At 39.8% G+C, this 17,604-nt stretch overlaps 1 protein-coding gene across 1 annotated transcript in view; it reads left to right on the top strand.

Annotated features, from left to right (window-relative positions):
- The first annotated feature begins 282 nt into the window (after positions 1-282).
- LOC110724054 (transmembrane emp24 domain-containing protein p24beta2-like) overlaps positions 283-17,604 on the top strand; it is a 73,030-nt gene continuing 55,708 nt past the window's right edge. The window contains exon 1 of the mRNA XM_021903453.1: positions 283-708. Coding sequence (XP_021759145.1) covers positions 283-708 — 426 coding nt within the window. The remainder of the gene's footprint in view (positions 709-17,604) is intronic.

Here is a 17,604-nt window from a genome sequence, read left to right as displayed (position 1 = left end):
GTACCACTTCCTGATTCTACCAACCAGCAACTGGCTACTCAGCCGGGTAACCTCAATATTCCTCAGCTGGAGGTCTTCACAGACCATAAGGATGATGATGACTAAGTGGAAACGTATATGGCCGAGGATGGCTCATTCATTTCCAGATAGAGTCGCTCTAGAGAACAGCTGGAACAACATGCAAGCCAGGAAGGTCCAAGCAGGTTCCCTGGGCGGCCAGAAGGGGTAACCTAGACGGCCAGAGGATCAGCTCCAGTCACCCGGGATGAGCTCATGACATTCATGAACAGCTTCAAGGGTGAGATTATGGAGATGATTAGCAAAGGCAGGGTTGGCCCAAGTAAGGGTCGGTCGGCAAGGAAGACTCCTCCAGAAAGGAGAAAGCCAATCAGGGACAGGCAGCCGAATCCACATCCAAAGGACAAGGCAGCCGGGACCTTTGACTGGTCCAAAATTCTTCTACCCCAGAAGAATACTAGAAGCACCCGCCAGAGTGAACAACTAGTGGGTAAAAATAAATCAACTCCTGATGCTCAGGAAATCATCACCCGCAGGAGGAATCAGCGGCTGTCTGAGTCAGCTTCCACCTCAAGCTTTCTAGACAGCTTTAAGAATACATCTGCAGGAAATGCCCAATCCTTGCATGAGAGCCATACAGGCAGTAATACCGTCCACCCTGGCCCTCAGATGATTGGGAATGCACCGTACGTACTGCCTACGGTCTAAGGCTCATATTCCCCTCACTTCATGCAGTCGACCCTCTTTGGAGGTCAGGCGGCATATAGCAATGTCCATCCACTGGATTGGCAGCTTTGTCTGGTCCGCCTTGGTGAACAACCTTCTGCGTTCACTAGGGAAATAACAGAGGCGGCACAACATGCCAAGGTTAAAAACGTGTTTTTAGGTACTTATGATGGTACCTCTAACCCGGAAGACCACCTCATGGCATACAATAACCTCATGTATTTACAGGGGTTAGACGATGTCACTTGGTGTCGATGCTTCCCGGCTACATTAAAGGGCATTGTCTAACAATGGTTTGGCTAACTGCCAGCCGGTTCTATTGATAGCTTTAAGAAGCTTGCCTTCTTGTTTGCTTCCAACTTCTCAAAGAACATCCCTGCGTAGAAAACAAGTCTTGACTTGTGCACCATTAAGCAGGGAGAGAGAGAAGGGTTACGCTCCTACGTCAGGCAGTTAAATCTGACAAGAATTCATATTCAGGGACTGTCTGACGAGGTAGCTTTCACAGACTTCTTTAAGGGTTTGAGAGACGGGTCAACTTTTAAGTTCGACCTTGTCAGAAAAAGGGCCTTCACTCTGCAGGCGGCCCTGAGGGAGGCGGAAAGCTACATGTAAGCATCGCTCGAAGTGCGCCTACGTTAAAGCATGTGGGGAATATGCTTGGCACTCTTAGGAAGTGGGAATTGATATATACGATTAGGGACAAGGAAAGTAGGGAGCCGCCAACAAGTTTTTAAGGAACTTGTAAACCGTTCACGGATCATAAAAGGCAACCACGAATAAGGGACAACGATTGACCCATGAAGGTTACACCCCATTCATAATCCATGAGATTACTAACTCCATATGGTTCGGAACCACGAAAGGAGGATCGGGGATGATGGTACGAAGTGAGTCATGGAGTCACATTCGCCCGTGTTGGCCTCTACTCGATTCTTATAGTGAAAAATGATTCATGCGATCTCAAAGGCATACAAACAAAATATTCAATTTGCTTCAAACTATTATTAAGCTAAATTGGTTTAATATTAATGCAACACATAATTCTAAAATATTAGTGATCACTTGAATTAATAACAAGATTAAAAAGGAACCTAACCGAATGTCCAAATTATCTTATTAGGCGTGATTTTCAATTACATATTCCCTTTAACATGCAATATAATGATCATAATAACAATAGAATAAACATTAATATTGGAAGCAATTTAACAATGATAACGTTAGTCAAATCAAATATAAATAAACTTAATCATGATACTAGCAACAATAATAATAATAAGAGTAATTAAGTGAATAATTACTCACTTTCCGCGTTTCCTTGAATTTCTGTCACGCCTTGGTTCAAGTATAGAACTTTGGGTATTATATGAACTCCTTGGAGTGCTTAATTAGGGAAAGTATTTTGAGAAAATAGGATGGCTAGTATTTAGGCTAAAGAGGGAGAAGAGAATTATTTTATGATCAAGCTTGTTGATGATTGGAAAAGGGGAGATATGACCTCTATTTATAGAGAAAAAAGAAGGTCGAAGAATCAAGATAAGATCCGAATTAAATCGGAATAAAACTCGATAGACTGCAATTTTTGCGGTTTTTGTTTTTATCATATCTTTTGATCCAGATTTTGGAATAAGATGAATAAGATATTTTTGGAAAGATCTTCAAGTCTAATTTCTAACCCAATTAGAATCAGATTAAAATATTTTGTAGAAAAAAAGATATAGCCGAAATAATGAGACGGTATCAGTTTTGGATAGAGTTTGACATTTTATTCATATCTTTTCCGTTATAGCTCGAATTGATATTATAATATATCATTGGAAAGATAATTTCAAGGTCTATCCAACCATATAAAATTTGGATAAAAAATACGAGTCACGAAAATAATATCTGTCTATCTTTGAATGTCTTTCAATTCGGGTAGAATTAGGACTTTCAAAAAAAGGAGTTTTATTCAATTTCAGACTCTTTAATCTTATCTTTTCAAAAAAGATAATAAAGATATTTTAGAAACTTATATAAGCTTCTAATTAATCCTAATTGGTTTAGGAATTGGGTTAAATCATTTGGACCCTCCACATGATCATTGGGTCGTAGGTAAGGTGGGCTTAGGTTCGGTTTGGGCTTAATTTAATATTTTGGCCATAACTTATTCGTTATAACTCGGATTTGGGCTTATATTATATCGTTGGAAAGCTCTTATAAAGCCCCATCCAACTATATAATCATTGAACCCATATTATGGACCAAAATAAACTAGATTAAATGTTTTTATAAAAAGGACACGAAATGAATGATTTTAAAGGACACGAAATGAATTATTTTGTGTTTAAAGGCACGAAAAGAGGAAAATAAATTATGGTTTGGGGAAATGGGCTAGAATTTGGGTTGGTTTATGAAATGGAAATATGGATTTAAGCACTCCAAGATTAAATACTCAACCCGACCAATAATGGCGGTGAAAGGTTGTTCATCATCGGGTTTGGTTTTGGGGAGATATTTTTAGGTGTCTACAGAAGCCCCCACTTTGACTGAGTTTGTAGAAACGTTAGTTTCGAAAACGATAATCAAAGTAGTGGATTAGGACGGAGAATGATTTAAGACGCTGCAATCCTAAATCACTCTGTATACGCCGATACCTGCAAAAATGTTCATTCCATAGATAAAAGAGTAAACTGATAGAACGCTTATCTGACACCAGTGTATCGGTGACAAATGAGTTTGGTATTTTCCTATGCTTGAAGGAATCCACCGTATGACATTTGTTGAAATACTTTCCATGCTTGAGGAAAGCTGACAGTTGAGTTTGGTATCTTTCTAAGCCCGAAAAAACCTATCAGATGGCACTTTCCATGCTTAAGGAAAGTCGACATATGATTTTGGCGTTTTTCTATGCTTGAAGAAATCCACCGATAATGCTTTCCATGCTTGAGGAAAGCCGAAAAAAGAATTTGGCGATTTTCTATGCTTGAAGAAAAATCCAGCGATAATACTTTCCATGCTTGAGGAAAGTCGACAGATGATGAGATTGCAAGTCTCTGTGTATCGAGAACGTTGCGTCATGAAATGATGGTGGTTCGATTGTCCCCGAACGTGGGCTGTAGATGGTCCGCTTGTCCCCGGACGTCGGCTGTAGTTGGTTCTCTTGTCCCCGAACGTGGGCTGTAAATGGTTCGCTTGTCCCCGAACGTGGGCTGTAAACGGTCCGCTTGTCCCCGGACGTGGGCTGTAGTTGGTTCGCTTGGCGCGAACGTGGGTTATAGATGGTCCGCTTGTCCCCTGGACTTGGGCTGTAAATGGTCCGCTTGTCCCCGGACGTGGGTTGTAGATGTTCCGCTTGTCCTCGGACATGGGTTGTAATTGAGACCTGCAAAATAAAATTTGCCAGGGGACTCGTATAGACTATGATTGACTTGACCAACTAACTTGACCAAGTTTGACTTGACATGACATGAGTATGACTTGTGATTGTGTGTGTATAGTTTGAGTGTGTGTGTGCAGAACGAAGATGCAAAAGCAAAAATTTTCCGTCAATTTTTGTCATGAGTGGAGGGTACCGACTTTCTCCCGAAAAAGAAAGACATGAAAAATGAAATTTTATTTTCAAACTTCCCTCTACAAAAAATTTGAAAAAGCTTTTGAACTTCCCCAAAATAAAATAATGAAAAAGGGAAGAAGTTTTGAACTTCCTCCTTGAGCAAGACGAAATGAATTGTATGGATTGAATTGCTTGTCTTGAAAATAATGTATGCATGATGCATGTTCTTAAGCTCGGAAGCTAAGGAAAATTGCATCATGTGACACGATAGATGAATGAACTTAAGTCATGGAGCTAAGCATCATATATGGTGTAAAGAAACGATCTTGAACGTCACTTAGGTTTGGAAGCTAAGCACGTATATAGATGAAGTGATTATGAACGTTGCTTAGGTCAAGGAGCTAAGCACGATATGTTTTGTACGATTAAAAATCATTGATATATAAATGTTTCTCAGCACATTATGCGATGCATGAAACAATGAATATTGCTCAGGTCAGGAAGCTAAGCAAGTATACAATGTTTCTTCTAATGAATGTTGTCTTTAAATATGATGAAACATGCACAGTGTTGAAACAAAATTTCATGATAAAGGGCTCTTAAAGGGAAGGATGATTGATATGGATATGGATGTGTGAGTGAAGTGTGTGAATGTGATACTAAGGCTGGCTGCAAGGGAAATAGATGTGAGAAGAGTCAAAGATGATGACTCTTTAGGCTAGGTAAGCTAATGTGACGTGGGTTCAAGCCCCCAAGTCTAGCTCTAAATGGGTAGGGATATAGAGATAAGCATTGGATATTTTTTAACTCGATCATGCATAGATATGAATGTGAATGTGGCCGCACCTCGATGTGAGGTTGCCTACGTATCCGTTAGGAATCAGGTCGAACGTATCTCTAACTGAAATTTGCACAAGTGTGTGTACACCTCAAAGAGGTCTTTCAAGGGTTGTAATGTGGTTAAGCTGAAGGTTTAAGGAAGAAAAGGGTAAAAGGCTCAAGACCCGAGTGAAGCCCCCAAGATATGCAATTGTGTATTAGACTTTGCAAGTTTTATTTTTCATATATTTTTTTCTTTAATTTTTTTTCATTCTTTTGAATCAATGTAGGCAATCTCAGATCATGCGGTCCATCACTCACTTAGCATTCATGTTTCTCAGGCACGGTACCAAGCACTCGATGAGAGACGCAATTTGAGACGTGTTCATATCAAAGACATTGGAACACTTGCCTTTAGACATTGTTTTATTGTTGCTTTGCTGCTTTTTTTTCTTTTTTTTTTACTTGCTTTTTGAATGTTATACAATTACACATCTTCCAATCTCGAGGTTAAGTGAATGTGGGTTGAAGAAATGAAGGCCAAACGTTAGACGAGGCTCAAAGTGGTTGATGAAGAAATGGAATGTGATTGAACGGTTAACAGGGAATGACAGGGTTGCAAAGGTGCTTGAAATCATTGGTGTACCTTGTGTTTAGTTCGCTAATTGATTTTTTTTTCTTTTAATCACATGATCAAATGTAAGAAAGAGATGCTCATTTATGAAGAAGGTAAGAAATGTGACACATAGACACATGGATAAGGAGAACCTATGCTAGACTTTTAGGGGGAAGGGTTTGAAACAAAAGAAGAAGAAAACATGAAATCTTGGTGAGAAGCTTGCATTGTGCTTTATCTTCATGGCTGTTTATGAGTAACTTCTTGCCGCCTGGTGAGGAAAAAAGTTTGTTGTTGTTGTTGATGCTTAGATTGGAAGGAAAGAAGGAAGGAGTAATGTTCCCCTTATTCTTCCAACTATTGCCTAGTGATTTTAGACTCAATTATTGTGTAAGGATTAACTCACTTAATGCATTCACTCAATACTCGAATTGGAAAGGAAGAGTGTATGAAACAGTTTTGAAAACTGATGGGAAATACTCCACTCATTCCTATTACGACGGAAAGCGATGCATGCATGGTCCTAGTATACGATCATAAACAATATAGTGCATTACTCGAAGACAAAGTGTGTGCAATGACTCAACATGTGAGATTAAGTGAGTTTATTAAGACTCGTGGTATGATCGCATGGCTAGACACGAGGACGTTGTGAAAAACAAAAGACCCAATGACCAAATAGCACGGAAGACTAAAATACAAACTAACTTGATAAATTTTGTCCAATTTTAATGTTTATGCTATTACTAGGTGAAAACGGTCCATTGGAAATCGTTAGTCATAAATAAGATCAACCACAATCAAAGACAAAGAACACAATTAAGGTTAGCACAAAAAATGATCTTAAGAAACTAGGAAGAGGACTAGAATTCTAGAAGAGTTATGACTCATGGGTAAAAAAAATAAAAAAATAAATCTATAATCCTATGTTATACGAGTTGACACGGATTAAAGGACTTGGCTAAGACTAGCTTGACCGATTTTATTTTTTATTTTTTAAAAAAAAAATAAAAAAATAAAAAAAATAAAAAAGGTAACGTTAAAAAGACATCTAAACTGGACAGGCTGTAGTATATCGGTTATAACTTTTTATCTGTGACTTTAATTGGGACGAAACCAATTCCAAATGAAAGATAAAACTCGGGGCTACAGATCCATAGGTCGCACGACACGTAACTCTTTCTAGAAGTCTGGATATGACCAAAACAAGTTGACTCTTGTGCAGTATACGGGAATAAAAATCCGGGTGACTCAAAAATTAAAAAAATCTATGGCTTGACTCTAATAATAAAAAAAAAGGGTTTGATAAGATAAAAAAAATAATAATAAAAAAAGGTCAATAAAAAAATGCACACATAAGCAAATCGTCACGCATGATGCAATGAAGTTCGCAACCTAGAGTCAAGATCTATGTTCCACTATGGTCAAGCTTTTGGGTGTCAAAGGGTACCATGGTTAAGGGTTTGGACGCGTTAGCAAGGCAGCCTCCCTTGAGGGTGTATGCAAACGGGCGGCTCAGCGAGTTCGTGATGAAATCGAACTCGGCTCCATGGTTGGGGTGGATTTAAAAACTCGGATGAACCCTTATTGTCATGAACGTTTTCTGGTTGATAAAGCTTAAATCCCCCGGGCTAGCCACATACGTAGAACACGTACTATTGTGGCAAAATAGGTGACCTAAAATGCATATGCATATGTGACAATGCCAATTAAATCACAGGAATATTTTTCAAGAATCTTTCAAGTCTCATCCACTCATCTCAATTAAATACCGATCACTCAAATCGATAAATAACCAAGAATCCTCCCCGGTGGAGTCGCCAAATTGTAGGCGTTGCTCGAAGTGCGCCTACGTTAAAGCATGTGGGGAATATGCTTGGCACTCTTAGGAAGTGGGAATTGACGTATACGATTAGGGACAAGGAAAGTAGGGAGTCGCCAACAAGTTTTTAAGGAACTTGTAAACCGTTCACGGATCATAAAAGGCAACCACGAATAAGGGACAACGATTGACCCATGAAGGTTACACCCCATTCATAATCCATGAGATTACTAACTCCATATGGTTCGGAACCACGAAAGGAGGATCGGGGATGATGGTATGAAGTGAGTCATGGAGTCACATTCGCCCGTGTTGGCCTCTACTCGATTCTTATAGTGAAAAATGATTCATGCGATCTCAAAGGCATACAAACAAAATATTTAATTTGCTTCAAACTATTATTAAGCTAAATTGGTTTAATATTAATGCAACACATAATTCTAAAATATTAGTGATCACTTGAATTAATAACAAGATTAAAAAGGAACCTAACCGGTTGTCCAAATTATCTTATTAGGCGTGATTTTCAATTACATATTCCCTTTAACATGCAATATGGTGATCATAATAACAATAGAATAAACATTAATATTGGAAGCAATTTAACAATGATAACGTTAGTCAAATCAAATATAAATAAACTTAATCATGATAATAGCAACAAGAATAATAATAAGAGTAATTAAGTGAATAACTACTCACTTTCCGCGTTTCCTTGAATTTCTTTCACGCCTTGGTTCAAGTATAGAACTTTGGGTATTGTATGAACTCCTTGGAGTGCTTAATTAGGGAAAGTATTTTGAGAAAATAGGATGGCTAGTATTTAGGCTAAAGAGGGAGAAGAGAATTATTTTATGATCAAGCTTGTTGATGATTGGAAAAGGGGAGATATGACCTCTATTTATAGAAAAAAAAGAAGGTCGAAGAATCAAGATAAGATCCGAATTAAATCGGAATAAAACTCGATAGACTGCAATTTTTGCGGTTTTTGTTTTTATCATATCTTTTGATCCAGATTTTGGAATAAGATGAATAAGATATTTTTGGAAAGATCTTCAAGTCTAATTTCTAACCCAATTAAAATCAGATTAAAATATTTTGTAGAAAAAAAGATATAGCCGAAATAATGAGACGGTATCAGTTTTGGATAGAGTTTGACATTTTATTCATATCTTTTCCGTTATAGCTCGAATTGATATTATAATATATCATTGGAAAGATAATTTCAAGGTCTATCCAACCATATAAAATTTGGATAAAAAATATGAGTCACAAAAATAATATCTGTCTATCTTTGAATGTCTTTCAATTCGGATAGAATTAGAACTTTCAAAAAAAGGAGTTTTATTCAATTTCAAACTCTTTAATCTTATCTTTTCAAAAAGGATAATAAAGATATTTTAGAAACTTATATAAGCTTCTAATTAATCCTAATTGGTTTAGGAATTGGATTAAATCATTTGGACCCTCCACATGATCATTGGGTCGTAGGTAAGGTGGGCTTAGGTTCGTTTGGGCTCAATTTAATATTTTGGCCATAACTTATTCGTTATAACTCGGATTTGGGCTTATAATATATCGTTGGAAAGCTCTTCTAAAGCCCCATCCAACTATTCAATCATTGGACCCATATTATGGACTAAAATAAACTGGATCAAACATTTTTATAAAAAGGACACGAAATGAATGATTTTGGGTTTAAAGGCACGAAAAGAGGAAAATAAGTTATGGTTTGGGGAAATGGGCTAGAAGTTGGGTTGGTTTATGAAATGGAAATATGGATTTAAGCACTCCAAGATTAAATACTCAACCCAACCAATAATGGTGGTGAAAGGTTGTTCATCATTGGATTTGGTTTTTGGGAGACATTTTTAGGTGTCTACACTACATTCAAGCAACCGACCTCTTGTAATTCCCCGTAATTTTGTAAAATTTGTAATTATATTTTATAATAACTATATGTATATTATTATAATTATGTATTTGTTTCATATTCAGGGACTGTCTGACGAGGTTCACAGACTTCTTTAAGGGTCTGAGAGACGGGTCAACTTTTAAGTTCGACCTTGTCAGAAAAAGAGCATTCACCTTACAGGCGGCCCTAAGGGAGGCGGAAAGCTACTTTCAAGCAACCGACCTCTTGTAATCCCCCGTAATTTTGTAAAATTTATAATTATATTTTATAATAACCATATGTTTATTATTATAATTATGTATTTGTTTAGATTATTCTAATATAATTTAACCAAAGATTTATGTATATATATAATGAGGATTACTTCAATAAGAAAAGTATTTTATTCTATTATCATTGTACTTGGACTAACTCTTCTTATATTTCTCCTTAAACTCACTAATTTGAGCCCAATTAGTAAAAAAAACCCCAAGCCCACTTCATTAGAAAGAATAAAAACCCTCAATTTTGCCCCTCCTTGCAATTTCACGTTTGGCGCCGTCTGTGGGGAGAGTACCTCAAAGATGGTTTAAGAGTCTATATTACCTCTTGAAGGTCCGGTTGACCAGCCGGAGGTCTTTACTGACCAAGAGGATGATGATCCTCTAGTAGAAACCTATAATGCCAAAGATGGCTCCCTGATCACCAAACGCATCCGTCCCCGAGACACTCTGGAGCGAGGCGATAGCCAGGCGGGTACAAGTTGGCCCCCTGGCCAGCCGGAAAGGGAAACCCGTACGGCAGGTGGATTCGTTCCCGTCACCCGGGACAACCTCATGAGATTCATGACTAGTTTCAAGGGTGAAATCAAGGATTTCATCACCAAGAGTAAGGCTGGCTCAAGCAAGGGTCAGTCGGCAAGAAAGAATCCTGTTGGGAGGAAGAAGCTAGTCAGGGACAGGCAGCCGACTCCGCATCCAAAGGACAAGGCAGTCGGGACCCTCGAATGGTCCAAGATTCTTCTGCCCCATAAGAACACAAGAAATCCCATCCGGGATAAACAATCGGTGGGAAACAAAAAGTCAACTCCTGATGCTCGGGAAATCATTACCCGTAGAAGGAGTCAGCAGCTGTCTGAGTCAGCTTCTACATCAAGCGTCCTAGAAAGCTTCTAAAATACATCTGTAGGGAATATTCAGTCTCTGCATGAGAGCCATACAGGCGGTAATACCGTCCACTCTGGCCTTCAGATGATTGGGAACGCACCTGTAGGTGTCGCTTGAAGTGCGCCTACATTAAATCATGTGTGACTATGCTTGGTACTCATAGGAAGTGGGAATTGACATTATACTATTAGGGACAAGGAAAGTATGGAGCCGCCAACAAGTTTTTAAGGAACTTGTAAACCGTTCACGGATCATAAAAGGCAACCACGAATAAGGGACAACGATAGGCAACAACGATTGACCCATGAAGGTTACACCCCATTCATAATCCATGAGATTACTAACTCCATATGGTTCGGAACCACGAAAGGAGGATCGGGGATGATGGTATGAAGTGAGTCATGGAGTCACATTCGCCCGTATTAGCCTCTACTCGATTCTTATAGTGAAAAGTGATTCCTGCGATCTCAAAGGCATACAAACAAAGAATCAATTTGCTCCAAACTATTATTACGCTAAATTGGTTGAATATTAATGCAACATATAATTCTAAAATATTTGTGATCACTTGATTTAACAACAAGATTAAAAAGGAACCTAAACCGGTTGTCCAAATTATCTTATTAGGCGTGATTTTCAATTACATATTCCCTTTAAACATGCAATATGGTGATCAATAAATAATAATAGAATAAACATTAATATTGGAAGCAATTCAACAAAAATAGTTATAACTTGGATTTGGGCTTATAATATATCGTTGGAAAGCTTAGGTTCGGTTTGGGCTCAGTTTAATATTTTGGCCATAACTTATTCGTTATAACTCGGATTTGGGCTTATAATATATCGTTGGAAAGATCTTTTAAAGCCCCATCCAACTATTCAATCACTAGACCCAGATTATGGACTAAAATAATCTGGGATAAACGTTTTTATAAAAAGGACACGAAATGAATGATTTTAAAGGACACGAAATGAATTATTTTGGGTTTAAAGGCAGGAAAAGAGGAAAATAATTTATGGTTTGGGGAAATGGGCTAGGAATTGGGTAAGTTTATGAAATGGAAATATGTATTTAAGCACTTCAAGATTAAATACTCAATCCGACCAATAATGGCGGTGAAAGGTTGTTCATCATCGGGTTTGGTTTTGGGGAGACATTTTTAGGTGTCTACAGCACCGTATGTACCTTCTATGGTCTAAGGTCCGTACTCCCCTCACTTCATGCAGCCGACCCTCTTTGGGGATCAGGCGGCATATAATGTCCAACCTTTGGACTGGCAGCTCCGACTGCTCAAACTTGGTGAACAAACTTTTGCGTTCACCAAGAAGATAACTGAAGCCACACTGCCGGCCAAGGTTAAGAATGTGTTGGTAGGTGCTTATTATGGTACCACCAACCCGGAGGACCACCTCATGGTTTACTCCAACCTCATGCACATGTAGGGGCTGGAAGACGCTATGTGGTGCCGGTGTTTACCGGCTACATTGAAGGGCATTGCCCAACAATGGTTTGGCAACCTGCCAGCCGGTTGCATTGATAGCTTCAGGAAGCTTGCCTTCATGTTTGCCTCCAACTTCGCGATGAACATCCCTGCCAAAAAGACAATCTCGACTTGAGCACCATCCGGCAGGGAGATAGAGAAGGGCTCCACTCCTATGTCAAGCGATTCAACCTGGTGAGAATTCAAATCCAAGGACTGTATGATGAGGTAGCTTATACAGACTTCTTCAAGGGTCTGAAGGACAGGTCGACCTTTAAGTTTGACCTTGTCCGTGAGAGGGTTTTCACCCTCCAGGAGGCGTTGATGGAGGCGAAGAGCTTTATTCAAGCTACCGACCTCTGCTCGTCCAGCCATCAGTTGGACTCAAAGAAGTCCGACAAATAAAAGGAGAATTGGTCTGCTCATCCGGCTTAGAAAGCTAAAGAGAGAAAAAAGAGAAAAGAAGTTCAGGCGGTTGAGGAACCTAATCAGCCGTCCAAAAAGAAAAAGAAATAATTCAAATCGTATGTCTCGCGGTATGAATTTAATAATGACTGCTACACCATCTTTACTGAGGTGAAGGACCTGCTTACTATTGAAAAGCCGAATCCTATGAAAAGTTTTGTTCAGTCGTGGAACAAGATTAAATTCTGCCATTTCCATTAGGTAGTGGGCCACGACACCAACGACTTCTATAGTCTTAAGCGAACGTGTGGCTGACAAGGGCTTGCTGAAGTCCTATGTCTTGAAGTCCAAAGCGGCTTCTAAGACGAATCTGGGGCAGTCATCAAAGACTATCCAACCTACTAGTAGTTCGGATACTGATAAGGATCCAGTCTACACCATAGCTGGCGGATTCGCAAGCGGTGGCCCGACCATTTGGGCCACCAAGGATCACCTGAAGAGGATGATCCACTCAGTTGATAATGGACAGGAGTTTTCAAGTGGAACATTCCAAGACGTCCTCATCACTGAGAAGGATCGGGGTAAAGTCCGCCGACCGAATGATGACCCAGTCGTCATTATTGAGTGCAAGGTTGCCAACCAGCTGGTTGGCCAAATCCTCATAGACACAGGTAGCTCCTCTGACCTCATCAGCTACAAGTATCTGTCCCGACTAAATTCCAAGTGGGACGGTCTGCGTGACGTCTCCCACCCATTAATTGGCTTTGGGGGAGGGGTCGTGCACCCAGTCGAACAGATTGACATTCCAATTCGGCTGGGAGAGAAGGGACAAGGGAAACACATTATCGTCCGGTTTTTGGTGGTTAAGGAATTAACTGCCTACAACATCATCCTTGGCTGACCCACTCTGAACGAGTGCAAGGCCGTCATCATCCCAACTCTCATGATCCTCAAATATAAAAGGGATGATGGCACTGTTTGCTCCCTCAACAAGGATTAGAAGACGACAAGAGAGTGCTATCTCTCAAACGTCAAGCCGACTGCTTCTCTAGCCGGTCAGCCGAAGGAGCCAATAGACCTTGATGATGTCAAGGATCCTAATTCACCCCCTCCCGCTGCCGCCAAGAAAAGAAAAAATGAGAAGCTGGTGGAGGTGAAGAAGGAGAAGAAATAGCAATCACTGACCGGATAACGGTCATATGATCTCCGTCCCCAGCCGGCTGGTGAGCACATTGATATCCCTCTGGACGACAGTCGTCCAGAGCGGACGGTTAAGGTGGGGACGGCTAACTTTGAAAGGCTTGGTGCAGATCTGCACCTTTTGCTGAAAGAATTCAAAGACATCTTTGCCTTTCAAGTGGAAGAGATGCCAGGCATCAGCCCGGATCATGCTGTCCACAAACTCACCGTGGATCCTAAAAAGAAGCCCATCCGGCAAAAGAAAAGAAATCACGGCGAGGAAAGAAGTCAAGCGACAGATGCCGTAGTTAAAAAGCTGCTGGATGCTGGGTTCATTTGGCCATGTAATTTCCCCAACTGGGTTGCGAATGTTGTGCTTGTAAAGAAGCCAAATGGTACCTGGCGTATGTGTGTTGATTACACAAACCTCAACAAGAAATGTCCAAAGGACAGTTATTCGCTTCCAAAGATTGACAGTCTAGCCGACTCTACAGCCGGGCATGCCTTGATGAGTTTAATGGATGCCTATTCCGGCTTCCATCAGATACCCCTGTGGAAAAAAGATCAAGAGAAGACGGCCTTCGTCACTGATCAGGGGTTATTTTGTTATACTGTGATGCTGTTTGGCTTAAAGAATGCACCGGCAACATTCCAACGGATGATTAATACAGTCTTCATTAATCAGATTGGATGGAATGTAGAAGCGTACATTGATGACATGGTAGTCAAATCCAAGCAGCAGAAGGATCACCTTGTGGATCACCGAGAAACCTTCACCACACTCAAGCGGCATAAGGTCATGTTAAATCCCAAAAAGTGTGTTTTTGGTGTTGAGTTAGGGAAGTTTCTCGAATTCCTAATTGACCAAAGGGGGATTGAGGCTAACCCCGAGAAGATTCAGGCGGTGATTGACATGTAGTCACCCTGCACTGTTAAGGAAGCTCAGAGCATTACCGGTTACCTGCCTGCGCTCGGGAGATTCCTCAGCCGGTCAGGTGACAAGTGACTTTATTTCTTCCATGCTATCAGGAAGAAAACTAGATTTTAATGGGGGGATGATGCTGAGGTGGCCTTTCAGAAATTGAATGAACATTTACACTCCTTAATAAGGCTTGTTAGCCCTTTTCCAAAGGAGACACTCTTCATGTACCTAGTCGTCTCAGATTATGCCCTCAGTGTTGTTCTCCTTGTTGACAGAGACGACAATCAGCTGCCGGTCTATTTCATTAGCCATGTGCTCAAAAATGCTGAACTTCGGTACCCCATGGTTGAAAATTTTGGCCTTGCCCTTTACATGGCTGTTAAAATGTTATAACCATACTTCTTGGCACATCCGGTGGTGATCTATAATGATCAGCCCCTCAAGCGGCCAATGACAACCCTGGACTCATCCGGAAGAATGCTTAAATGGGCTATTGAAATGCAGTCTCTTGAAATCTCCTACTGTAGGCGTCGCTCGAAGTGCGCCTACGTTAAAGCCTGTGTGAATATGCTTGACACTCTTAGGAAGTGGGAATTAACATTACGATTAGGACAAGGAAAGTAGGGAGCCGCCAACAAGTTTTTAAGGAACTTGTAAACCGTTCACGGATCATAAAAGGCAACCACGATAAAGGGACAACGATAGGCAACAACAATTGACCCGTGAAGGTTACACCCCATTCATAATCCATGAGATTACTAACTCCATATGGTTCGGAACCACGAAAGGAGGATCGGGGATGATGGTACGAAGTGAGTCATGGAGTCACATTCGCCTATATTGGCCTCTACTCGATTCTTATTGTGAAAAGCATTCATGGGATCTCAAAGGCATACAAACAGAGATTCAATTTGCTCCATACTATTATTATGCTAAATTGGTTGAATATTAATGCAACACATAATTCTAAAATATTAGTGATCACTTGATTAACAACAAGATTAAAAAGGAACCTAAACCGGTCGTCCAAATTATTTTATTAGGCGTGATTTTCAATTACATTATTCTCTTTAAATATGCAATATGGTGATCATAAATAATAATATAATAAACATTAATATTGGAAGCAATTTAACAATAATTCCAACAATATAAAATCGTTAGAAAAATAATAGAAATAAAAGGAATATAATTCTTACTTTGATTCTTTTTTCTTGCAACTATAAAATAATAATTGAGTTAGTAACTTCAAGGAAATAATAATAAAACAATAATTAAATTAAATTAAATAGAATTGATTTGGGGCCAAACCCTCAAACAGTTCTACCTGTCACGCCTTGGCTTAAGGACAGAACCACGAGTAAAGTATGGACTCCTTGGAGTACTTGAAGAAGGAATTTTAAAAGAAGAAGGGTAGGCTAGTGTTTAGGCTAGAACATAGAAGAGAGAAAAATAGAGAATTAATTTCTGCCCCGTACATCAGAAATGAGAGGGTATTTATAGAAAAAATGTGCTGAGGGAACACACGAAACCCTAAAATGATAAAAACCCTAAAAAAATATACCGCGACACGGCAAAGTATACTGTGACACGGGAAATCCCACCGTCAGACGGGAAACATTCTCGTGACACGGTGCACTTTTGTCTGACGCGGGAAATATTTAGTGAACGGGGAAGAAAACACGTTAAAGGTTTACGCGGAAAGGACACGGAAATCCCCGTATCACAGCAGATGTCCCGTGTCACGGGGAACCCCACCGTCAAACAGTACAGTTTCCCGTGACACGATAGACTATTGCCGTGACGCGGGAGTTTTTAGTCCGCTTTTCTGTCTAAATTCATTTTTAACCCTAAATTCGTTCAGCATTTTAAGTGTCGATTGATAATTTCGGGCCATTTTCTGATTTTATTATTATTTGGGCTAAAATAAATAAAAAGTATAGGCCAAAAATAAATAATAAAACAATAAAATAAAAAAGGTTTGGGCTAAAATTAAATAATAAAACAGTAAAATAAGTTTAGGCTGGAATTAAAACTATGGTTTGACCAAACATCAAGACTGATCCATGGACTATTCAAAAATTGAATTTAATTTAATACGATTTTTTAAGCACTCTCGGGATTAAATATTAGACCCGACCAATAGTGGTGGTGAAAGGTTGTTCATCATCGGGTTTGGTTTTGGGGAGACTTTTTTAGGTGCCTACAGAATCCCCCACATTGACTGAGTTTGTAGAAACGTTAGTTTCGAAAACGATAGTCAAAGTAGCTGATAGGGACGGAGAATGATTTAAGACGTTCTGCGATCCTAAATCACTCAGTATACGCCGATACCTGCAGAAAATGCTAATTCCACAGATAAAAGATTAAAAGGATAAAATACGTATCTGGCACCAGTGTATCGGTGACACGTGTGTTTGGTAGCTTCTAATGCTTGAAGGAATCCACCGGATGACGTTCGTTGAAACACTTTCCATGCTTGAGGAAAGCCAACTGAGGAATTTGGTAGCTTTCTAAGCCTGAAGAAACCTACCAGATGATACTTTCCATGCCTGAGGAAAGTCGACGTATGAATTTGGTGTTATTCTATGCTTGAAGAAATCCACCGATAACGCTTTCCAAGCTTGAGGAAAGCCGACTTGACGGTTTTCTATACTTGAAGAAAAATCCACCGAAAACGCTTTCCATGCTTGAGGAAAGCCGACTTGGCGGTTTTCTATACTTGAAGAAAAATCCACCGATAACGCTTTCCATGCTTGAGGAAAGCCGACTTGGCGGTTTTCTATATTTGAAGAAAAATCCACTGATAATGCTTTCCATGCTTGAGGAAAGCCGACAACTACTGTAATCGCTGAAATTTGCAAGTGTATGATGGTTCGATTATCCCCGAACGTGGGCCGCAGATGATTCACACCTTCAAATCGACTATCCGACCATGTTAGGTGTTTAAAACGTCGGCAAATTGACTTTGAGGCTTGCTAGGGGCAAAATAGTAATTTTGATACCCTTTAAACG

Source organism: Chenopodium quinoa, unplaced genomic scaffold, assembly GCF_001683475.1.
Source record: "Chenopodium quinoa cultivar QQ74 unplaced genomic scaffold, ASM168347v1, whole genome shotgun sequence".
NCBI classification, from domain to species: Eukaryota; Viridiplantae; Streptophyta; class Magnoliopsida; order Caryophyllales; family Amaranthaceae; genus Chenopodium; species Chenopodium quinoa.
This window is presented reverse-complemented; position numbering and strand designations above follow the sequence as displayed.